The sequence below is a fragment of the Grampus griseus genome (assembly GCF_964374135.1).
Source record: "Grampus griseus genome assembly, chromosome: 14".
In the NCBI taxonomy this organism is placed as follows: domain Eukaryota; kingdom Metazoa; phylum Chordata; class Mammalia; order Artiodactyla; family Delphinidae; genus Grampus; species Grampus griseus.
The window spans coordinates 15,753,282-15,777,255 of record NC_139008.1 but is presented as its reverse complement, the minus strand read 5'-3'; the positions used below and the strand labels follow the sequence as shown (position 1 = coordinate 15,777,255).

General features: G+C 52.0%; 2 protein-coding genes across 3 annotated transcripts; both read right to left on the bottom strand.

Annotated features, from left to right (window-relative positions):
- Positions 1-2,068: 2,068 nt before the first annotated feature.
- Positions 2,069-7,215, bottom strand: LOC309833367 (zinc finger protein 764-like). The gene is made up of 3 exons (XM_082671614.1): positions 6,657-7,215; positions 6,395-6,508; positions 2,069-5,598 (listed from the first exon to the last, which is right to left on the bottom strand). The coding sequence occupies exons 1-3, from the start codon at positions 6,850-6,852 to the stop codon at positions 4,685-4,687; spliced, it is 1,224 nt and encodes a 407-aa protein (XP_082527740.1). The 5' UTR covers positions 6,853-7,215; the 3' UTR covers positions 2,069-4,684.
- Positions 7,216-17,659: 10,444 nt separating this feature from the next.
- On the bottom strand, positions 17,660-20,477 carry ZNF688 (zinc finger protein 688). Of its 2 annotated transcripts, XM_082669650.1 has the most exons (3): positions 19,918-20,477; positions 19,492-19,605; positions 17,660-18,364 (listed from the first exon to the last, which is right to left on the bottom strand). In XM_082669650.1, the coding sequence occupies exons 1-3, from the start codon at positions 20,111-20,113 to the stop codon at positions 17,844-17,846; spliced, it is 831 nt and encodes a 276-aa protein (XP_082525776.1). In that variant the 5' UTR covers positions 20,114-20,477; the 3' UTR covers positions 17,660-17,843. The 2 variants fall into 2 exon arrangements, with proteins under 2 accessions (XP_082525776.1, XP_082525777.1); XM_082669651.1 differs by lacking the exon at positions 19,492-19,605.
- Positions 20,478-23,974: the final 3,497 nt, after the last annotated feature.

The window sequence follows — 23,974 nt, the reverse complement described above, 5'->3', positions numbered from 1 at the left end:
CCTTGGAGCCTTTGTCCCTGGTTCCTGGATTTTCTCAGGAGTGGAAGTGGATAGGAGAGAACCACTCTCCAGTCCTGTCTGACTTGGATAGAGGCTTGTAGAGGAAGGGAACCTGAGAAACACTGCCCTAGGTGCAGCTTTGAATCAAAGGAAAAGTGACCCTGGAAAGACAATTTAATAGGATCCAGTTCTTGTCCTTCTACTACCCTTGCTGCTGAAACTAGTTGGTAGTGTTCTTTCTTCTTTTTTTTTCCCGGTACGCGGGCCCCTTACTGTTGTGGCCTCTCCCGTTGCGGAGCACAGGCTCCGGACGCGCAGGCCCAGCGACCATGGCTCACGGGTCCCGCCGCTCCGCGGCATGTGTGATCCTCCCGGACCGGGGCACGAAGCCGTGTCCCCTGCATCGGCAGGTGGACTCTCAACCACTGCGCCACCAGGGAAGCCCTGGTAGTGTTCTTGACAATTAATGAACCAAATTCTCTCTGTGGGAGTGATGCAGGAACCATAGATTGTGTTTTCTTGTTGCCTTACCAGACAAAGGAAAGGAGGAAACTACTTAGGAGGAAAGATGGCATCTTCCATTCTCCTGAAAGGAGATGAGAACAAGAATTTGGAGAATTCCAAAGGAGAAAAGTCTGGAGAGACGCGATCTCAGTTCTCAGTAGAGGCTTACAGACAGAATCACAGATAGAGATACCTTCCTACAAATAAAGCAGGAGTCTTTTTCTGCCCTCCAGAGGATCAGCTTCCAGCTCCATGCCTCTCTCCCATCCCACTGTCTGTCCTAAAACCTTCATGAAGAATGGCTCACAGGGTCCAGCGCTAGAGGGCCCACACAGGCAGAACACCCTACAAGTGCAGTGATTATGGGAAGAGCTGGACCTGGGCCACCTCCTGGTCATCCCCAAAGCACACAAATGAGAGACAAAAGTCTCCTTCATGAGACACTTTTCTCTGACCTCCTACCTGCTTACCCACCAGAAAATTCCCACAGGAGAGCAGCCGTCCCCTGCAAAGTATGTGGCGAGTCCTCCAGCCCCAGCTCTGACATGGTCCCTGCCTGCACTCTTCATAGCGTGGGCCACAAGCCCCACGAATAGCAGAAGTTGGGCCAGGGCTTCAGTCTGCTCTGGCACCAGTATTTCCATGTGGAAATTCAGTCTCACTAGTACCTGGCTGACTTCCAGGCAGCCTCCTCCAGCACCTATCCTCTCTATGCAATGGACCTTCGAGAGGCAGCCAGCCTCTGCCGGCCGCATGCCCATAGCAGGGATAGGCTCTAAGCACAGGGAAGACTCTGATGAGGGTTCCAACTTGACCAAGTGCATGTCCTGAGTTGGGCAGCCACTTTGTCCACAGCATCATCCCTCAATGTGCAGCAGCACTGGGGCAGTGTGCAGCCACAGTTCATGGTCCAACCAACTTGGCCCACACCCAAGAGAGTCCTGACAAAGGCTCTGTGTGAGAGGGGCTTCTGTGTGATCTGCTTCCTCCCTGCATGCAAAGGACAAGCCCTCTAAGAGGGCTTCTGTCAGATGCTACAAGAGATGCCCAGGTATATTCAAGAAGCTTTGAGGTACCCAGAAAGAGACCAATCATGACACAGGCCCCTTTGCGAAGAACAAAGGAAATGGGAGTCTTTGTGTATGGCGAAGTCATCAGCTGGCCTGACACATTTGGAACAGGCCCTGACACCAACCCCTACTCTTCTAACGCTAAGAGCAGCTAGAAAATAACATTTTTACGTTCAGAGCAGTGGTTCTTTCAAACTTTAGCAGCCATAAGATTCCATTGCTGGAGATACAATAAACTAGGGACAGGCCCAGGGAGCTAGCTGCATTTTGAAGAGATAACTGCATGTGACTCTGTGGCAGAAAGGCCTTACTTTGAAAAATATTGGCCTAGAGCAGGTTTTAGCTTCTGAGTCATAAACGTCTTTGCATGCACTGTTCCTAGAAAGATACACATAAACAAATATTCCCCCCAAATTTAGGGGTCTTTGGAGCTCAGATCAATACTTATCCTTTACATGGCTTGGACAAACTAGGAAGGGGCCATGTGGTCATGGCCTTGACCTCTCACTCTGGCCATGTGGATGGGGCTCATGTTTTCACTGATGCAGACAAGCATTTCTCCTGATGCACCAATGAAGCCCTAGGAAAACCCTCTTCCTGGCTTAAATTGCTTCAAGGGCTGAGCCTCAAAAACCTGTGGTAGTGGAGAGAAAAGGGAGCCTTACCTTTAGGGGAAGTATCCGTGCCAAGGAGTGAGGAGCCAAGAAGGGGGTGAGGCTGAGGCTTAAGCGTTCCATGATACTCAAATATTAAGTGAGGGGGAAATTGGGTCACGAGGGCAGGAAGCAGAGGAGTTGGTTCTGGTTTGGGGGCCCTACGCAAGTCTTGAAAACTTAAGCGCACTCAGAGAAAGTAGTAATTATACCTTTAATTGGCAAGCTCAGACAGGGTCCAGATCTGGCTTTGAGGCTGACCTGAGAAGTGGTATTGCAGGCTGAGTTTCCCCCAGGCAGTGCTGAGGGGCAGGGGAAGGATGGGTTGGACACTGGCTTCTCTAGGGGAATAAAAGCTGGTACAAAGGTAGCTACTACTGCCAAGGTGCCTCTCCTTACTCCCACATTCCCCCTGTGACAGGTGGCATATGAGCCAATCCTCCTGGTGAAGTTTAGTCTAAGAGAGATCTTGGTGGGGTCAGATTGGAAGATTAGGTTGGAATCAAGTCAGTCCATCACTTTACCTGAAGTGTCTTTTCCCCAAGTTTTGTACCTCTTCCTATAGAAGTTTCTTTAGGTTGACAAATCTGGTTTCTTCCTAAGGCCAGACACAGGGTTGAGTTCTCAGAAGGGAAGTGCACACAGGCCACCGAGGACATAAGTCTTTGCTACTTCTACTTGAGGGGAAGGGTCATCCTGACCAGAGGCAAGAAAGGGTCTGCACATGGCTGGCTGCTTCCATCACCTGGACAAGGCTGGACTCTGACCACAAAGGAATGAGTGGTAGATGGATGATGGAGTCACAGGGTGATGGGGGAGGGATTCTGTGCAGAGCTTGGGAATATAGAATAGTACAGTTCCCTCTGGCTACTAACCCCAAATGTTCCTGGCCTTGTCCCCCTTTGCTGGTGATGGAGGTCCTGAAGAGAGTGAAGATGCGAGCTTTGCTTTTGTTGGCCCTGGAACTCTCATCTAAGGCTGCTTTCTCCCTTGCCTTGTTGGCTATGTGGCTGTTTTGTCACTCATCTTGTACCTGGGCTTCACTAACACTGGGCTGCTCTGTCCCTAGTCTAGGTCAGTGCCTGGGTGTCATCTCAGGGAGGGGGGAGATGCTTCCAGAACCCTGGCTGAGACACTGACAAGGAACTCAGGAGTGGTATGGTAAAGACAGCAGGAAACAAAGAATCCTAGCATCTCACTCTGTGTGTGACCTTGGACAGGTTGCTCAGCTTTCCCCAGTCTCAGTGTCCCCAGATACAAAAGGATGGAAAAGCTAAGATCTCTTCCAGTTCAAAAATGTGATGAGGCCCTCCTGGCTGGGCCTAGAATAGCAAAGCCTGAGCCATAGGGCTCTCCGAGGGAGGCCCAAGGAGTACTAGAGGGGTCTCTCAGGCCCCTGACCTTCAAAAACAGGAAGTGCAGGTCAGCTGAGTGGTGCTGAGGTGGAGACACCACTCCATTTGGGGCAAAACATTCAGTCCTGACTGCCTCTTCCTGATGGGCTGTCCTCTCCAAGCAAGATGCTTCCTTCCATATGCAATTATGAGGGTGAAATGAGTTGGACAAGACAGTACTTTGTAAACCATAAAATGCAATACGAGCCAAGATCTAACATAAAGCCTCCTTTTACTTCTCTCCTGCCACCCTTTTACAAATATGCTCTCTACCTGAATCCCTGATTCAAGAACAATTGAATGCTGTAGACTACAGTTTGCAAACTCAAATGACTACAGGAACCCAACAGGTCATGTATGAGTAGAAAAATGCCAGATGGAGAGGGCCTGCTTTGCCAGAGATGTTGGCGAGCCATGATGAGTGCCAGCTGACACTGGTCAGGAGGTGACAAGGAGTGGCAGGCATGCTGAACTGGAGAGCCTGGTCTCCATCCAAAGGGACAACTGCCCCTCAGCTCTCACCAATTGTGGTTTTGTGGGAGCTCAGGTGGAGTTGCCAAATCTTCGGATTTTTCAAGAGAGGCCAGAAACCTGGTTTTCTGTGTGAAATATCCTGATTTTTAAATCTTAACCAATAATTCATAACATTTAAAAATGCTGGCTGGGCTAAAAAAAAAAAATTAAAGGCTGCTACAGACCACATTCAGTACCCAGCCATCAGTTTTTAACTTCTGCAGTAAAGTCAGTGGGTAAAACAAAGTTCTCCACCTCAATCCTCTTAGAAACAGCCTTTTCTTCCCCACAGTGAAAGTCTAGTGGGGGTTCTAACCTCAGCCCTAACTCAGCAAAGGGGGCTTCTAGAGTCTGGGACAGTAGGGAACAAGGTATCAGCAGATGAAGCTCGTGAGGGCCTAAGATGAAACAGTCCTCCTCCCCCAGGTCCAACTCTGGCTGGGAATTCTGTGGCCTCCCCGGGGCTGCCAGAGTTTCAGGCCCCTGAGGCCACCCTGGGCCTCAAACAATGTCTAGATCTTCACCCTTTGCCTTGTCACTGTTGAGGCCATCACCCACACTCCTGGAATATCTCTGGGTAGTGCTGGAAGCCCACGGGTGGGTCCAGGTCCCCTCGGCCAGAGGCCAGGGGTACAGGCAACCCACTGGCACCCCGGCCCCTGTGCCGCCCCGCCCCGGGCCGATGGACCCACTGGTGCTTGGCCATGGCTGACTTCTGGCCGAAGCACCTGCCGCATTGCGGGCAGGCGTAGGGGCGCTCGCCACTGTGGGTGCGCCGGTGGGCTGCCATCTCGGAGCTCTGCCGGAAGCAGCGCCCGCAATCTGGGCATGGATAGGGCTTCTCGCCCGTGTGGGTGCGCACGTGGCGCCGGAGGTCTGAGGCGTGGGCGAAGGCGCGGCCACAGTCGGGGCACGGGAAGGGGGTCTCGCCGCTATGGACCCGCTGGTGCTGGTACAGGGCGGAGCTCTGGCTGAAGCAGCGGCCGCAGTCAGCACAGCTGTAGGGCTTCTCGCCCGTGTGGACCCGGAGGTGGGTGGTGAGGGCGGAGCGCTGGGTGAAGGCCCGGTCACAGTCTGGGCAGCGGTGGGGCCGCTCCCCTCGGTGGATGGCCCGGTGCTTGCTCAGAGAGGAGGCCTGGCTGAAGCCCTTGCCACAGTCAGGGCAACTGAAGGGCTTCTCGCCCGTGTGGGTGTACAGATGCTCCACCAGGGTGGACCGCCAAGCGAAACTCTTCCCGCACATGTAGCAACCGTGCCTCTGGTCTGCCCTGGGGACCGGGGGATGGGCACAGAGTGGTGGGCGACCCCGGCGAGGCACCTTCGATGGCTGCTCCCAACCATAAGAAAACCCAGCAGAAAAGGGTTTGAGAGCCGTCAGCCCGGGAGGCTGAGCGTCCACAGAAAGGATCTTCCCCAGTGCCTCGGTCCCTTCTCTTTGTCCTTTCTCTTCCTTGTTTCTGGAACCTGCTGGGAGATAAGGGGAGAGCTCAGACCCTGGCTTATCCTGGTCCCTGATTCCCACAGCCCACATGGGGACAGAGAAGCCTCTTAGATACAAGCACCTTCTGGACCCACAGCTGCCTCTGGGCCTCAGCTTTGTACAGGCAGGGAAGCTAGGAGTGACACATTTTCCTCAGCTGCACAGGATGGTAAGAAAAGCTGCAGAGATGGAGAGAGAGGGAAGGAACAGAGGCACAGTACATTCTACCTCAGGGCTGGGGAAATGAAGGTCAGAGGGATAACAATTTAGCTTGATCACGGAGGATGAGTGGATGGTAAGGATGCAGCACAAAGAGAGGCATGAAGGTGACTGGCATTGACAAGTTCAGAGGGGCTGGGCACTGTGCAACAGGTGGACAGGATAAGTGGAGGAAGAAAGCCGTGCAAGCCAAGAGAAAGGAGGCTGCTACAAAAATACAACAAAAAGGAAGTAAACTAAAACAGAGGAGGTGGCAGAGGAGCTAGAGAGCAGGCAAACAGCAGACGAGGTGACGCGGAGCTCCAAGGAGCTTAGAGACCAACTAGATGTGAGGGGCTCAGATACCACAGAGCTGGGAGTGGAGAGGCAGGTATGCCTGGGTCACACTCACAGCCCCTTTCTAGGCTGAATCCAGAGCTAGGCAAGGACCAGGCATAACAACCTTAGCTGGGAAAGCAATTCAGGGAGGAAACTGATGAGCAGGTAAGGAGTTGGCAGAGGGTAGCAGGATGGGTCAGACCCAGAGGAAGTCCCCACGGGACAAAGTACCCACTACTTCACCTGTGTCTGCTTCTCTAAGACACTCTCCCGTCTCAGGATCCCGGGCATCTGGACCCCACAGTTCGGCCTCTTCCTCCACCCAGGAGATGAGGGCTGGCTTGGTGCCTCGGAAGCCTAGGGGAGAAGAACGCAAAGCCCACGCTGCGGGGGAAGCCGCCGCCCAGGGTCGCGACTTTCTGGGGCCTCCCACTCCACGTGCAGGACCCAGAGGTTGGGCGGGGTGGACGGGGTTGTGGGCGCAGGCGAGCAGGTGGAGCCTCACCGAGCGCGCCCAGGTGGCCGTAGGTCTCCCGCATCACGTCCCGGTACAGGGCCCTCTGCGCGGGCCGCAGACACCCCCACTCCTCCGGGGAGAAGTACACGGCCACGTCCGCGAAGCTCAGGGACTCGGGTGTCCCCCACTGGCGCCCGGCCCCGTTAGGTTCCCGCGCGGGGAGCGGGGCCGGGGGCGGCGCCATCGTAAGTGCCACCCCGGCGGCGGGCCAGCGCCAACCCTACCCGCCGGGGTCCGCGGAGCCTCCGCGATCCAGAACGCTCCGTGGCCCGGCCCGAGGGTCGGGGCGCCGTCGTGAGGCCGGGAGACCAGAGACGGCCCCTCGAGGGCCCACGGGGAAGGCTGAACACTAAGAGCGGGTGGCTGAAGGTGCACCGAGAACCAGAACTGGAAGATGCCTTCCTAAGAGATGGCGGCAACGCGGCCCCGCGAACTTCGCTCCCGCGCCATCGTGCCCAGATGACGCCGCCCCGGTGTCTCCAGGTGGCTTTGTCTTCGAGCCCTCAGCCAACATGGCTGCGGCGGCTACAGGCGCCCGAGGAGGCGCTGCCACCAGCCCGGAGGCGGCGTTCCCCAGAGCTTGGCGCCCGGCCCCGGAGGCGCGGCGGCCCGGCTTCCCCGCCGGGTCCCCGCGCCCGTCGCGCTGGAGGCGCAGCCGCGGCCCCGCCCAGGTTTGGAACAGCGACCTCCAGCCCAGACCCCAGGCCGCTCCGCGCTGTTAATTCAGACGTTCAATTTCGTCGCTGGCCATCACTGGGTGACAGCAGGCTTCCCCCAATGTTGAGGGTAAAAAAAAAAAAATGGAGCGGGTAAAAGAACCTTCTCTACTGGAAGCTTGATAAGCCTGAAATTATGGGAGCTTCTGTTTCAGGAGATCGTGGGGGCGACTGGGGAAGAGTAGGGTGAGGTCTAAAAAGGTCGGAAGGACCCTCTTTCTGTAAGCTTACGCTCCCCCGACATGCCCTACAGGACGTCTCCCGAACATCTCTTTACCTCTAGCTCAAGCTTGGCTCCTGAGCTCCTGATCACAGAGCCACCTGCCACCTTGCCCCGGCATGGATGGCCCACAAGCACCTCGGACTCTGCGTGGCTCAAACTGAACTCATCCCTTTCTTCCCATAACCTGCCCCTCCTGGGGTCTTTGTCTTAGCAAATGGCACCAACTCTCTCCATCATTTCTACCTCCAAACCCTCTCTCTCACCGGACACATTTATTGACTGTCTAGTCTGTGCTTCCCACAAGCCTTCATAAATACCCTGCCCTAAGAAGCCTTGATATTTTTCCTTTGGCCACTTAAATCAGTCACAGCATTTCACACACTTCATGGACATGCACTTCACATCTTCAGCAGCTCTGGTGTCTGCTCTGGAGCTCTTGTCTGTTTGCCTCCTTCCAAAGGCCCCCCTGAGGCTTCCACCTGACATCCTGTACCCAGTGGCTGCTTCTCCCTAGGGGAGCTGGGCAAGTAAAGAGTTGATCTCAGCAGGAGGGAAGGGGAAGACTTAAAACTTGGGAGGGGTCAGCCTGGCCAAGGAGAGAGGCTTGTTGCAGGGTGGTCCGTGGAGCGTAAGGACGAAGGGTGCAGAGTTGCCCAGGGGCTCAACCCCAGCAAGTTCTCTGAGCCTCTCAAGCCCCCTGAAGGACACAAAAGAAATTAGAAAATTTCCATTAAGAGTAATGGCTTTTTGTCACCTGTCAGTGCCCATCCCTATCGCACACTGGAAGAGCCCTGGGTAGTGCTGAAAGCTCGCAGAGGGGTCTGGACTCTCCTGGAGAAGAACCCTGAGCAGAGTCTGCACTCCTGGGTCAGACCCTGAGGGCCATGGTACCAAGCTGGTGGGTCTATTAGTGGCCTCTGGCTGAAGCACCTCCCACTGTGGGGACAGTAGTAGGCCTGCTTGCCTGTGTAAGTCAGCAAGTAGCATGAGAGGTACTGCACTAGCTGCAAGTAAAGGGTCCCTCTCCAGAGTGCACTGCGCCGGGACTTCCCTGGAGGTCCAGTGGTTGGGTCTCTGTGCTTCCACTGCAGGGGGTACAGGTTCGATCCCTGGTTGGGGAACTAGGATCCTGCACGCTGCGTGGTGTGGTCAAAGAAAACAACACAAAACAGAGCGCACTGGGCCAAGTTGAAGGTAAAGGTAAAGCATGACTGCACTTGGTGTGGGGATGAGGGTGTGGTGTGAGTGCCAGGTGTTGAAGCTGGGCACAGACTGAGGGCCTGGGAAAGTCCTGACTACAGGGAGCCTTGGCCACAGGCTCCAAGGCCACGTCAGTGTCTCTGACCCCAGAGCCTCACGACAACTCCCAGATAGACTTCTGCTCACCCCTTCCAAACGTATCATTTTTCTGAGTGAGTGCTGGGAAACAGCAGATTCAAAACTTACCATTTTTCCTGTTAACTCTCCAAGGCCTACGTATGTTCAGGTAATAGAATCAACCTTCACAATGACAGAAGCATTCAGATGGGTACCCAGCCCTGGAAGCCCCCTTCTAGACTGTATTGGCCAGTTGAGGGCTCCCAAGTCAGGGACATTCCCACCCACTCCAAGGCCAACCAGAAGAGATACTCTCAACCAGAAGGGCAGCTGTTATAGGAACCAGGGACCTGGAAGACAGATGAACTGCCTCCATCCTAAACTTGAATTCACACACTGCCACTAACCTACGGTCTGGATGATTCATACAGTGTGACCTAATCATGTGACCACTTGGATGCCTCAAAGCCAATTAAGTGAGAAAGAGAAGGTCAAGATTGCAATCTCCAGTGGGTGTCATAAATTCAGGTCAGTGAAAATTAGTAATGCCAGCAGTAAAGAGCATATAGATGGTGTTTCTTGCTCAACAAACGTTTTCCCTTACAGTTGACACTGGGACATCACCTCCACTTCCCATCTTTCTGGCTTTCTCTCAGGCTTCCTCCTCCAGAGGATCCTGAGCACCTGTACCTCACAGCTGGGTCTCCTGCTCCACCCATTTGATGAGGGCTGGTTTGGGGTCTGGCAAAACTGGGGAAGAACCCTCATCATCCAATAAACAGTTCTTAAGACTACCTACGCATGCATTTAATGAAAATGTATTGGGCATCTCACGTGTGCCAGGCATTGTTCTAGATGTTCCAGGTATTAGAGACATTGGTGAACCAAGATAAAGTACCTGCTCTAAGAGAGATACCAGGTAGGAGCTTTGCTGGCACAGGTGCAGAGAGGACCTTTGGGCAGATTGTACTCAGGGCTACAGAGATGGACACAGAGCTGCAGCTTAGAGGAGACTTCCAGCACAGGGCAGAAGAGCTCCAGGAGGAATTTCATTTCTTTTCTTTCTTTCTTTCTTTCTTCCTTCCTTCCTCCCTCTCTCTCTTTTCTTTCTTTCTAATTTTTATTAGAGTATAGTTGATTTCCAATGTTGTGTTAGTTTCAGGTGTACAGTGAATCAGTTACACATATACATATCTCCACTCTTTTTTAGATTCTTCTCCCATATAGGCCATTACAGAGTATTGAGTAGAGTTCCCTGTGCTATATACTAGGTCCTTATTAGTTATCTATTTTATATATAGTAGTGTATATATGTCAATCTCAATTTCCCAATTTATCCCTCCCCCCCAAGGAATTTCTTGAAGATGGCATTTGAGAAGGGCATTGAAGGGTGTTAGAGTTGGAGGTCAGTGTATAACACAGCCGAATAGCAAGAACAAAGGCTCATTAAGCTAGAAGCATGTCCAAAGAACAAAGATTCTACTTAGCTGCAGTCAAGGAGATGGCTTGTCTGTAGGGAAAGATCTGGTTTGAGTCCGTGGAGGTTAGTGTGCCATGCGCCTTTAAGGCCGGTACAGGTTCTGAACTTTTTTTAGAAGTTTTTGCAGTGTTGAAATCTAACCGGAGAGGGTCACTTATGAATTTAGGCTGATCTGGCGAGGATGCCGGGAAACAGAGTCCCTCTCTGTTGGAGTCAGGCTCAGTGGATTCAGGCACCTGGCCCTGTTCGTCCCACCCACCCGCTTCCCTTTTCAGAGATCCGGGACACTGGATCTCACCGAGCACGGTCAGGTTAAGGTATGCCACCGCAGACATCCCCACTCCTCGGGGAAGAAATACAGGGCCACCTTCACGAAGCCCGTGGCCCTCAGCCTTCTCCCAGCTCCTTCCCCCCCGGCCTTCACCGGCACCTGCGCAGGGAGCCCAGAGCAGGGCCGGGGACGGAGTCTTGGGCTCACCCCCATATTCCCGGGTTGGGACGCTGGTGATTCGGCCTGCGGTGCTGGGCGGGCGTGGGTCCCTCCGGGCCCAGACGACCGGAAGTAGCTTTGGTTGGGGCCACTCTAGGATGGCGGGAAACGGCTCGTTACGCGAACTCGTTGGTCCCAGGGCCGGGAAATGAAGCCCTCAGAAGAGATGGTGGCACTCTACCGTCCTTCTACTTTACCGAAAGGCATGTAACAGCTTCAGTGTCGGCCTGGCGTTGATGATCTGGTATACTCCCCCCTCGAGTTGTCTTCTCTTACTGTTCCGCTAGTGGCTTTGCAAGGGCCTGTTGCCCGTAGTTAAGATGGCCGCAGCCGCTTCGGCGCCCGCGCTCAGGTCGGGTGGGTGAAAGGTGAGGCGCGGGTGCAGGCGCGGGTGCAGGCGCGGGTGCAGGCGCGGGTGCAGGCGCGGGTGCAGGCGGGCTGGCGGCGGCGAGGGGTTTGGGAGACGGGGACGCTGGGCTAGGAGTGGAGGGGCTGTCCGGCCAAATGTCCTCTTCCCAATCCCCGCAAGAAGGCCCACTCAGTGACCCGGTCATTAAAATATATTTTTTTATTATTGGCAAACTAATTCATTTCTCAGGTTTTTGGGTTTTGTTTTTTCATTTACAAGGTACGTAAGAATATTCAGTGAATGTCCTCTCCCCCAGCCCCCCACCATTCCTCTAATAGTTTCTTAACTATCCCTACAGTGATTGTGCCTTATAGAGATAGTCAGTCTGTTTGTCTATAGTACTTCCACACGTTTACTAGCTCTTACTGAGGACACCGGGCCGAATGCCTCTCAGTCCCTTAGAGTTCAGTCATTTTATAGAAGGGAACTGAAACCCAGTTAGGACCCAAGGTCAGGAGGCCATTAGTGACTCAGGGTTTTCAGACTCCTAATGCGAGCCTTTCCACCGCCTCCTGGCGCTGCCTCCTCCAGGCTCCCAGAAAAGTAACATGAATGCTTCAAATTTACTGGCCCCTGCTGACATTGTGAAACAAACTGGATTCTCGTTATTGTCATTATTGTTGTATAAAAAGTTAGACGAGGGACTTCCCTGGTGGTGCAGTGCTTAAGAATCCGCCTGCCAATGCAGGGGACATGGGTTCAATCCCTGGTCCAGGAAGATCCCACATGCCGCGGAGCAAATAAGCCCGTGCGCCACAACTACTGAGCCTGCGCTCTAGAGCCCACGAGCCACAACTTCTGAGCCCACGTGCCACAACTACTGAAGCCCGGGTGCCTGGAGCCTGTGCTCTGCAACAAGAGAGGCCACGACAATGAGAAGCCCGCGTACCGCAACGAAGTGTAGCTCCAGCTTGCCGCAACTAGAGAAAACCCACGCACAGCAACGAAGACCCAACGCAGCCAAAACTAAATAAAAATTTAAAAATAAACTTATTTTAAAAACAAAAAGGTTAGGGACTTCCCTCATGGCCCAGTGGTTAAGACTTCACCTTCCAATTCAGGGGGCACAGGTTCGAGCCCTGGTTGGGGAAGTTCCACATGCTGTTGGGCGTGGCCAAAATAAAATGTTAAAAAAAAGAAAAAAGTTAGATGAGTTACTGGATGACAGGACTCATTTGCTTTCATGCTCCATCTGAATATGCTTCCATTTCCAAGCTCCCCTAACAGAACAGTGGCCGACTATGCAAGAGCTGCAGTTGATTCTGTGATGTGACTAAGACATTAATAATATTAGCTTATCTTGATCGATCACTTACTGCATGCCAAACTCTGTTCTAAGTGCTTTTGCCCGTTAACTCAACCCTCACAACACTTCAGAGATAGGTACCCTTCTGGATCAGGAAGCTGAGGCGCAGGGGAATGACCTTGCCCCAGGCCACACAGCTAGTGAGGGTTCTGACTCCAGAACCCATGCCATGATGTCTCCAATTATTGAAGGCACAATGTCAGCAACCAGAGACAGGTGGGATTTTAGGCCAGGTATGCAGTTGTAATGTGGGGTAGGGCAAGAAGCAGGGACATAGGAAGTCAGAAGAACTGCTTTTGGTCACCTATGCAATTCCATACTGTTGTATTAAATGTAAAGAGAAAAAATTAAAATGATGTGCTCTAAGCATTAAAAGGATTGTGGTTAGGGGTCAAGTCACGGGGAAAAAAATATATCATTCGAGTGCTTGGGAGGTATGTGAAATTGCCCTTCAGGAGGGTGACAGGCTTCACAAAAGGCACCCTGTAGCAGCTCTTGCTCAGGCCATTGCTGATTTAGGCCTGGGGTCTCCTACCTGATCTCTGGGCATCCAGCCCTTTGCCTTTCCCATCCATCCGGCACTGCAGCCTGGTGTAGTGAAAAGATCAAGAGCATCAGCTGAGAAATCGGGAGCTTTAGGTTCCAGGCTTGCCTCTGCCACTAACTCAACTGTGTGGTCTAAGCCAGGCCCTTCCCCTCTCCGGGCCTCAGCCTTTCTCAGGGTGTATTCTGTGGAACAGTATTCCCATGAGATAGGAACAAGTGTTCTTCCCCGTGCCCCAGAGAGTCCCCTCCCACCCTCGGTTTCCCAAACCCTGCTTCAAACATTGGACCAGACAGCTCCAAGAGCTCCCTGCCAGCTCCAAGATGCCACAGTCCACCCTGTCATCACCTCCAGGTCCACCCCAGGAACTGCTCCTCCATCTTCCTCACTCAGCCAGAAACCTTATCACGGTCCTGGTGCCCCTCCAATGACCCAGCCCCCATGTGCAGCCCTGGACAGGCCCTGTCCCTTCATCTTCCAGTGTTTACCTCCAGCCCTTCAACTACTCTCCATTTCCACTCTATCGCCCCCCTGCAGTCCACTCTCAGAGCAGCCAGAGTGGGTTTTTAAAATGCAAATCGGATTACCTTGACCCTTGACACTCTGCTTAAAACCCCCTAGTGGTTTAATCCCTAAAGTAGTCAAATTCACAAAGACAGAAAGTAGAATGGTGGTTGCCAGGGGCTGGGGGAAGGGGGAATAGAGCATTATTGTTTAAGGGGTACAGAGTTTCAGTTGGGGAAGATGAAAAAGTTCTGGAGAGGGATAGGGGTGATGGTTGCCCAACATCGTGAATGTTGAGCAATGTTGGGCAATGTTAATGCCACTAAACTGAACACTTAAAAATATTTAAAATGGTAAATTTTTTTACATATATTTTACCACAAAACAAAAACAAATGATACAGTGGCTTCCCAGTATATTTAGAATCAGATCCAAACTTCACATCATGGCAAGCAAGAGCTCTGTGACCTGCCCCTTTCCCACTCCCCACACTCCTTCCCCTGCCTCCAAACTCATTTTCAGCACCTCAGCCAAACTCATCCCTACCTCAGAACTTGGCACCTGCCAGCCCCTGTTTAGAAGCCCCTCTCTCCCACACCCTGTCCCCAGCAATCCCCCTACCCCAGCACCCACCCACCCCCGCCTCTGAAACCCTGCCTTCCCCCACTCCCACATCCTGTGACCCTACCCGCTTCCCCTTGGCTCCTTTTTTTTTTTTTTTTTCTGGCCACGCTGAGCGGCCCTTTGGTTCCTTCTCATCCTTTGGATCTCATCTCAAGCGTCTCCTCACCAAGGCCCGGCCTAGGTATCCCCCCGCAACAGGCACTTCCAGTATGTCCTCTGTTTTAGTTCCTTTGTAGTGCTTGTTATTTGCAATTACAGTACCTTGTCTTATTTATGTACCGGCTTATCACTTGTCTCTCCCCACCCTACCCAAATGTAAGGTCCAAGAGGATGCCTATGTCTGTTTTCCTTGCTATACCTTGGCACTTAGAATAGTACCTAGTACATGGTAAATGCTTAGTAGATATTTTCTTGTTGTTTTTTGTTTGGTTCGTTGGATTTTCTTTTTTTTTTTGGCTGTGTTGGGTCTTCGTTGCTGGGTGCAGGCTTTCTCTAGTTGCGGCGAGCACGGGCTCTAGGCACGCGGGCTTCAGTAGTTGCAGCATGTGGGTTCAGTAGCTGCGGTGCACGGGCTCTAGGGCACACGGGCTTCAGTAGTTGTGGCGCACGGGCTTAGTTGCTCCACGGCATGTGGGATCTTCCTGAACCGGGATGGAACCCATGTCCCCTGCATTGGCAGGCAGATTCTTAACCACTGTGCCACCAGGGAAGTCCCTGTAGATATTTGTTAACTGGATAAACGAGAAAGAGCAGACAGCACTTGCCCTGTGCTGAGACAGCTCTGCTTGACACACTGTGCCTGGTTCTGCTCCCCCCATCCTTGGTGGCTCCTCCACTCTCCAGCTCCCCCTCCTCTTTGACTCGCCCCCTCCAGTACTGGTCACCCCTGGACCTTCACACCCTCCCACTCCTGATTGCCCCTTGCCCAGGGCCCAGGCTCCCTTGCTTACCTGTTCACAGCTCATGTTGTTCATTCACTGAGCCATGCAAATTCTATGGCAGAAGCCTCTCAGGAGTATCTTTCTTCCCAATTCCAAGGTCAGCAAACAAGAGCAACTGCAAGAAAGAGTCTTGCTTTCTAGCTTTGTCCCACTCCTGATCGCTTCTACCTGGGGACAAACGCCAAACAGATCTCTCAGGTGCAGGCTCTTCCCACGGAACACACTCCACACTGTTTGACAAAGACATCATTTTTTTTTAAGAATATTTCTTTTTTTTAATATTTATTTATTGGCTTCATTAGGTCTTAGTTGCGGCACGCGGGCTCTTCCTTGTGGTGCACAGGCTCTCTAGTTGTGGTGCATGGGCTTAGCTGCCCCGCAGCTTGCAGGATCTTAGTTCCCTGGCCAAGGATCAAACCGGCGTCCCCTGCATTGCAAGATGGATTCTTAATCACTGGACCACCAGGGAAGTCCTGGCAAAGACATCTGATGGGACCTGTCAAACAGCCTTGCTACTGCTCGGGGATTTTCTATGGCTCCTCAGTGCCTACAGGGTGAACTCCAAGGTCCCCGCTGGGATCCTTGGTCCTCCCAGATTGGTCCCACTTCTCCGGCTGCATCTGTCATCCATTATTCTTTACTTTCAATCTTTATGTTTCAATCAAGTGGAACTGCCAACCATTCCCTATACATGCCCATCCTGGTTGAAATCTTTCTCATCCTTCAAGGCTAGTTTGAACCACCTCCTCCAGAAAACCTTCCTCGGTCTCCTCTTGGTCCTCCTCACATATTATTTTGTGTTGTATTTGAATAATAACAATAACCGATGTTTATTAAACACTAATATTCAAGGCACCATTCTGTGTTATCTCATTTAATCGTTATGTCAGTCTTATGAGGTAGGTGCTATTATTATCCAGGTTTTATAGATGAAGAAACTAAGGCAGAGAGAGGTAACTTGGAGCAAGAAGTCATTTGCCCACGACTGCAGAGCTATAAAGCAATCGAGTCAGGATCTGAACCCAGACAGTCTGACTCCAGAACCCATGTCCTTAACCTTTACTCCATGCTGTGTCCCTCTTTTATCCTTTTTAGGAAATAAGGCTCCTTCGCTGCTTCCTCTGCCTAAAAATCTCACTACATACCAATTCCTCTTAATGCTATGGGAAGCACAACCACCTCCTTCTCCAAGCTACACTTCCTGGCATATCACCAACCAGGATGGGTTAAGTGGTGCCTCTGGACTTCCTCCATCACAGCCCAAATCACTGTTTTGAACATTGGACTTGAGTCAGTGTCCCTGGCGCCCTGCACAAAACCCGTCTTCAGACGGTGTTTGCTGAATAAAGGAAATTAGCCTTCCTCATCTTGGGATTCCCTTATCACCTGGCAGTCTCTCCAACAGAAGCCACTCAATATATGGTCACTGAATGTTGACTGCCAAAGGTCTCTGGCCTTGGCGGGGCTCTCATTTTCCTGCTGAGACTCCCCCAGACAGGTGAGACTGGCTCCTTCACTTCACCCTCACCTGAGCCCCTGACCCCTGTTCTGCCCAGATCTGACTGCTCTTAGGAAGTGGTAGATACGTGTGGGCACAGTGCCAGTTTCCAGCTTTCCTGCTTTGTAGTGGTGAAACTTTGATCCTCAGTTTACTCATCTGTGAAACACAGCTGTTGCTATCCATCCCTGTCTCCTTAGCAGACTTCTTTTCATGGTCTGAAGTGTAAAATATCGACAATCATTTTCAATTGTGTTTCAACAAATGTTTATTGCACATTTACTGTGTCATACATATTGTTACAATTTCAGTCTTCACACTAACCCTTTGAGGTAGATATTATTATTATTATTATTATTTTTTGTGGTACGCGGGCCTCTCACTGCTGTGGCCTCTCTCGTTGCGGGGCACAGGCTCCAGACGCGCAGGCTCAGCGGCCATGGCTCACAGGCCCAGCCGCTCCGCGGCATGTGGGATCTTCCCGGACTGGGGCACGAACCCATGTCCCCTGCATCGGCAGGCGGACTCTCAACCACTGCGCCACCAGGGAAGCCCGAGGTAAATATTATTGATCCTCATTTTACAGATGAAGGAGCTGAGGCTCAGGGAAAGCATGTGACTTAACAGCTACGCCTTGGGGGCAAGTTGCAGAGACTAGGTCTGCACCCGGTGTTTCTGTATTCTTTCCACCCACTCCACTGCCTGAGCCTCCTGTTGGTGTCAGTTACCCGCGACTAGACCATGCCCTACATCTGAGGCCTCCTCCTCGGCCTTAGTCCCCCAGAGCATTTACCTCTGCTGCAGATAAGCAGCGGGGATTTTTTTTGGAGACAGTGTTTGCACATGATCTTGGCTGCACCTGCTACTGAGATAACACTTTGAGAAAAATCCAGCATGTCACTCTCTTCATTTTTTAAGAAAGACTAGGGAGAGGAGGTGTCAAGTTTAATCTCTGAATCTTTACAGGCACTTTTATTTTTACAGGTTTGGAAACTAGAGGGATCCTTGAGGGAAAACCAAGGGATGAATTTTGGGTCCCAAATCCCTGACTCAGGAGCCTCCCTCAGGGCCCAGTTAGTCCTTAGCGCTGAGGTCAGGCTCAAGCCCAGCCAGGGGGAGCCGCTCACCCGCACTCTTTAAAGATGTCCGGGTAGTGCCGGAACAGCACCGGCGGGTCCCGGTCACCTCGGACTGGGGCCCGAGGCACAGCCCGGATTCCGGGCCTCCGGCCCCGCCGGCCCCCAGAGCAGGAGCGGTGGATCCACTGGTGCGCTTCCACGGCAAACTTCCTCTTGAAGCGCATGCCACACTCAGGGCAGGGGAAGGGCCGCTCACCCGAATGCATGCGCCGGTGGCTGACAAGCAGCGAGGGATAGGTGAAGCGGCGGCCGCAGTCTGCACACACGTGGCGCCGCTGGCTGGCCTGAGCATCTACACTGGGCACCAGGGCCGGGGGCTGTGCACCTGTGCTCTGGTCACAGGCAGCTTTGCTGGGTGGCTCTGCTCTTGCCGAGGTTTTGCTGATGGTTGAGTCAAGGTTGTTTTTAACCAGCTCTTCAGGCCTCTCCTTCCTAGGAGTCTTTTCGGATCCTTTGGCTCCTGGCCCTGTCTTGGGTTCCTCTTCCCTTTCGTTTGGGGCATCTCCTAGGAAACAGGAATCAAGTTACATTTTAAAACACATTCGCTTATATCGTTTCAGGTTATAGGATGCTTTTACTTAAGGAAGTGCCAGAAAAGTACTGCCCAGTGATTAACACACAGGCTCTAAAGGATGGTAAACAGGGGTCAAATCTCTTAAGAACGACTTATCTGGGCCTTGCTTCCTCATGTGTCAAACGGGAATCATAATGGTTTCTTTAGTTCACAAGTTTGTTGGGAGGATTAAATGAGTAAAAGCATCTTAAGTACTTAGTAAATGCTCAGTAAGCAATAGCAGTACTTCCCTGGTGGCGCAGTGGTTAAGAATCCGCCTGCCAATGCAGGGGACAAGGGTTCCATCCCTGGTCAGGGAAGATCCCACATGCCGGAGCAACTAAGCCTGTGCGCTACAACTACCAAGCCTGCGCTCTAAAGCCTGCGCGCCGCAACTACTGAGCCCGTGTGCTGCAACTACTGAGCCCACGTGCCCCAGCTACTGAAGCCCGCACACCTAGAGCCCCTGCTCCGCAACAAGAGAAGCCACAGCGATGAGAAGCCCACACACCGCAAGGAAAAGTAGCCCCCCGCTTGCTGCAAATAAAGGAAGCCCGCGCGCAGCAATTAAAACCCAATGCAGCCTAAATCAATAAATAAGCAGTAGCTATTATTATGGTGGTTTCTCATTTTTTTGCAGGGTTAAGACATTTACAGAGGAGTAAAGATATTTGCTCAAGATCACTCTGCTGAGAGATGGTGAAAGGAGAAGAGCCAAGTTGTCAATTACTGGCCAATTACTGCTTTGCCTTGTTTGAGAATGTGAAAGGCAGACCTGAAGCTGCTTTCATTCTTAGGGGATTTTAGTTGTCCCTGAAAAGGGGAGAATGAACAGCGCTTCTCCCAGAGGGAGTCTCAGACTTGGGCTCCTGATTATCTTACTCTGGTCTCAACTTGACTACTGTACCAAATTCTGAAAAATTTGTATCAGGTCTGACTCTTTTCCTTCTCCCGTATCCAACATCTGTTGACTCTTTCATTCCTTTAGGGATGCTGGAGGTGGCGATCTGAAAGAAAACACTGCTAGACAGGAAGCCCTGGAATACTGGGGCTGGGGGAAACTTGGGACCATCCCTCACCTCTCAGAGCTCCTCCCAGGCTTTCCCCCTCCTCAGGATCCTGGGCGGCGGGGCTCCAAGCCTCACTCTCCTGTTCCATCCAAGAGATGAGGGCTGGTTTGGGGCCTGGGAATCCTGGGAGAGAACAGGGATCACAGTGCTGGCCTGAGAGGCTGCCCTGGGAAGATGGCATCCCCCTGTCAGGGTGAGGTCACCTCCTCAGAATTTAGGATCAACCTGGACAGGGTCTGCAGTGCTCCTGCCTGAAGCAAGCGGATGCGAGATGGAAGGACTCTCGAGAGGGTACCTTAAGCGCTGGGGATGGGAGGTGGCTGGTGTCGTTGGTGGAATAGTGCGGGATTAGGCCTCACAATCCTCCGGGTCCTCATGTCATCTCCCCTGTGAACCCCAGTGAAGGAGCAGGCGAACTCTGACCCGGAGCCTCACCGAGCGCATCCAGGTGGCCGTAGGTCTCCCGCATCACGTCCCGGTACAGGGCCCTCTGCGCGGGCCGCAGACACCCCCACTCCTCCGGGGAGAAGTACACGGCCACATCCGCGAAGCTCATGGCCGCAGGCTTCTTGCAACCAAGCCCGGTCTCCCCTGGTCTCAGCACCAGGAGCGGGGCCGGGGGCGGCGCCATGTGGCCTCCAGCCCAGAGCAGCGGCCGCCTGCTCCCCGCGCCTGGCCTCAGCTCTCGTCGTCCACAGGAAGGGCTCCCGAGCCTGGGGCCCCGCCCAGTCTTGGCCTCCGAACTCAGCCGAAGGGAACCGAAGTAGCAGGGTTGGCTGTTTGGGATTCGGGATTCTGATGGGGACAAATAAACACCCTCGGTGTTTAGTCACTTCCTGGCAGCTTGGACACACACACCCGGGTTAAGGGACCCGTAAGGTGCCTTCAGAAAATATGGCGACATCCAGGCTTCAGTTGTCACTGGCTGCTCTTAAGGGCGCCGTCCCTTGACCGTATCAAACATGGCGCTGGTCTGGCTTTTCATTGTCCACTTGACCTTAAATACAATGGCCGTGCAGGTGAGTTTTAACGGGTGGGAGCTGAGGGGAGCTTTCCTGCCATCAAGAAAGATGGACGTGCCCGCGGCTTCCAGCACTCCCGCTGGCCGCGTTGCACGCCGGTGATTGGCCGCGACAGCAGGAAGCGGCTGTGCCGCGACGCGGGACTGGCGGGGCGTTTTCACGCGGAACTCTCTGTAGGCGGGATCTGGAACCCAGCAACGATCTCGGCGTTTGTGGAGCTCGGGACTTTGAACTCGATGGTCTCTTTCTGCGCGTCCCGGCAGCGGGATCCGCAAGCCGGTCTCTGGCCCCTGCGGGAAGACGCACACACCTGGCCAAACCCTGGGGGCAGCCGAGGTAGAGATCAGGTACACGTTTACACTTGGGTGCACAGCTGCGGAGCCGACCCGACGCCTTGCACCGGCAGTTCCGCTCGCTCATTTTCTGGACTGGAGCCGCCGGCGAAGGAAGGTGCTTGGTGAGGCTGGAATTGGAATGGAGAAGTTTTAAATTACTTTTTAAGTTTTTCCAAAATAATTAACGTACGTGGTTTTTAAAAAAGTAATACAAAAGGTTTGTAATGAAAAAGGCAGCCTCCCTACCCATTCCCCCTGTTCCGTAGAGGCAACTACTTTAAACTTTTTTTTTTTTTTTTTTTTGCGGTACGCGGGCCTCTCACTGACGTGGCCTCTCCCGTTGCGGAGCACAGGCCCCGGACGCGCAGGCTCAGCGGCCGTGGCTCACGGGCCCAGCCGCTTTGCGGCATGTGGGATCCTCCCGGACCGGGGCACGAACCCGCGTCCCCTGCACCGGCAGGCGCACTCTCAATCACTGCACCACCAGGGAAGCCCCTCAACTTTTTATTAACTTGAATTATATTGTACATACAGTAAAATGCACGGATCTTCAGTGTGAAATCCGTTGAGCTTTGACAAATGTATGCCATCACCCAAAACAAGATGTAGGACATTGGTATCACCCATGTTTCCTTTCCAATCAATACATACTTTTCTGTTGTGATATATTGCATAAAATTTTAACCATTTTTAAGTTTTTAATTCAGTAGCATTAATTACATTCACAATGTTGTGCGACCATCACTAGTGTCATTTTCCAAAACATTTTCATCCTCACAAAAGAAAACCTGGAACCTGTTAAACAGTCCTTCCCCATTCCTTTCTTCCCCCCACCCCAGCCCCCTCCCCCCGCCCGGTAACTTCCAATCTGCTTTTTCTCTTGGATTTTTTTTTTTTTTTTTTTTTTTTTTTGCGGTACGCGGGTCTCTCACTGTTGTGGTCTCTCCCGTTGCGGAGCACAGGCTCCGGACGCGCAGGCCCAGCGGCCATGGCTCGTGGGCCCAGCCGCTCCGCGGCATGTGGGATCCTCCCAGACCGGGGCACGAACCCGTGTCCCCCTGCATCGGCAGGCGGAATCTCAACCACTGCGCCACCAAGAAGCCCCCTTTTCTTAAAAATTGTGGTAAAATATACATAACATAAAAGTTATCATTTTAACCTCTTTTAAAAAATCATTTTAACCATTTTTAAGTTCAGTGGTATTAAGTACATTCACAGTGTTATGCAACCATCACCACCATCCACTCCAGAAATTTTTCATCTTCCTAAACTGATTCAATACACTTCACTCTTAGCCATTTCTTCTGGAGCTTTCGTTTTAAAATACACTTTTTTTAAAATTGCTTTTTCTTGGTATACTCATTTTAGACACTATGGGCACCCTGCTATGATACTTGATACTTAATTTCTAGCCCCATTCCCTTGACCTCTTTACAACATACTTAATGCAATAAATTATTTATTTATGGCTGTATTGGGTCTTTGTTGCTGCATGCGGGCTTTCTCTAGTTGTGGCGAGCAGGTGCTACTCTTCATTGCGGTGCGTGGGCTTCTCATTGCAGTGGCTTCTTTTGTTGTGGAGCACAGGCTCTAGGCGCGCAGGCTCAGTAGTTGTGGCTCGCGGGCTCTAGAGCACAGGTTCAGTAGTTGTGGCGCACGGGCTTAGTTGCTCCGCGGCATGTGGGAATCTTCCCAGACCAGGGCTCGAACCCGTGTTCCCTGCATTGGCAGGCAGATTCTTAACCACTGCGCCACCAGGAAAGCCCATTGCAATACATTATTGTAAATAGCATTTCCTATATATGCTATTATTATACTTCCTTTCTTGTCAACTGTTTGCTTTTCTTCAATTTTATAATTGTCTTTTCTCCTTGTGCTACCTGCTCTGCTTTTTTAAGTTGTTGCAAATCACCAAGGGGAGCATCAACTCTCAAATCCCCATTTTTTTTTCCTGGGAAATCTCCCTCCTTGGGCCCTCAGCCCTCTCTCCAAAACAGACTGGGCCTCAGCTGTCATCCAGGGTCTTCCCTCCCTGCCCTTGGGTTGTATCCTCTGCTTCCTAGACTCAGTGTCTTCCTATTTTTGAGTTGAGAGGGGTCATCTCAATGGCTTGCATTGGACTGACTACAGGTGCTAGATGTTTTCACTCCCACCTTTGGAATATTTCTGCAGTCAGGCAGGATGCAGACTCTAGTTGCTAAGCGTGGGGCCGGTCACTGGAGATAACAGACGGATGAGATCTACCAGGTGTCTGTTGGCAGCAGCCCACGGTCTGGTCTTGGAACAATTCCTTGCTTGCCCTCCTGCCTGCCCTACATGCCGAATCTCCCCTTTGTGTTCAGAAATGTTCTTTGCTGATCATGCTAGTGCCTTTTCAGTCTTTATATTTTCTGGCCTTGTCCTTGCTGTTTTTCACCGGAAATACTTTCTGGCTTTAAGTGTGACTTCTGCTGATTTTGCCTCAACAATTATGTGCTTATTTTAAAACATTTTGAGTTCTGGAGGTAATTCACTGTGTGAACAGTGTAGAAATGGGAGTAAGGAAAAAAACAGATCCTCAGAAATAAGTATCCTTTTAAACAGGGAATCAAGGGCTTCCCTGGTGGTGCAGTGGTTAAGAATCCGCCTGCCAATGCAGGGCACACGGGTTTGAGCCCTGGTCCGGGAAGATCCCACATGCCGCGGAGCAACTAAGCTTGTGCACAACTACTGAGCCGCGTGCCTAGAGCCCGTGCTCTGCAACGAGAAGCCACCGCGATGATAAGCCTGCGCACTGCAATGAAGAGTAGCCCCTGCTCGCTGCAACGAGAAAGCCCGTGCACAGCAACAAAGACCCAATGCAGACAAAAATAAATAAATAAATTAATTAAAAAAACAAAACAAAACAGGGAATGAACTTTATGTAAAGAGAAGCTATAAAGCATTTCACTTGGACCAAAAAATACTTCTGTTTATTCAGGTACTATGTTGTAAATCATTTCTCTTTGCACTAGGGATGGAGAAAACATAAGAAGATGGAGCTAAGTACACTTGGCTGTTAACCATCAGATTGCAACGTTCAAGACTAACACTGTTTGCTCATAAGTGGTTGGTGTCATGTTTTTCCTGCCAATCATTATAAAAATACAAAAATGA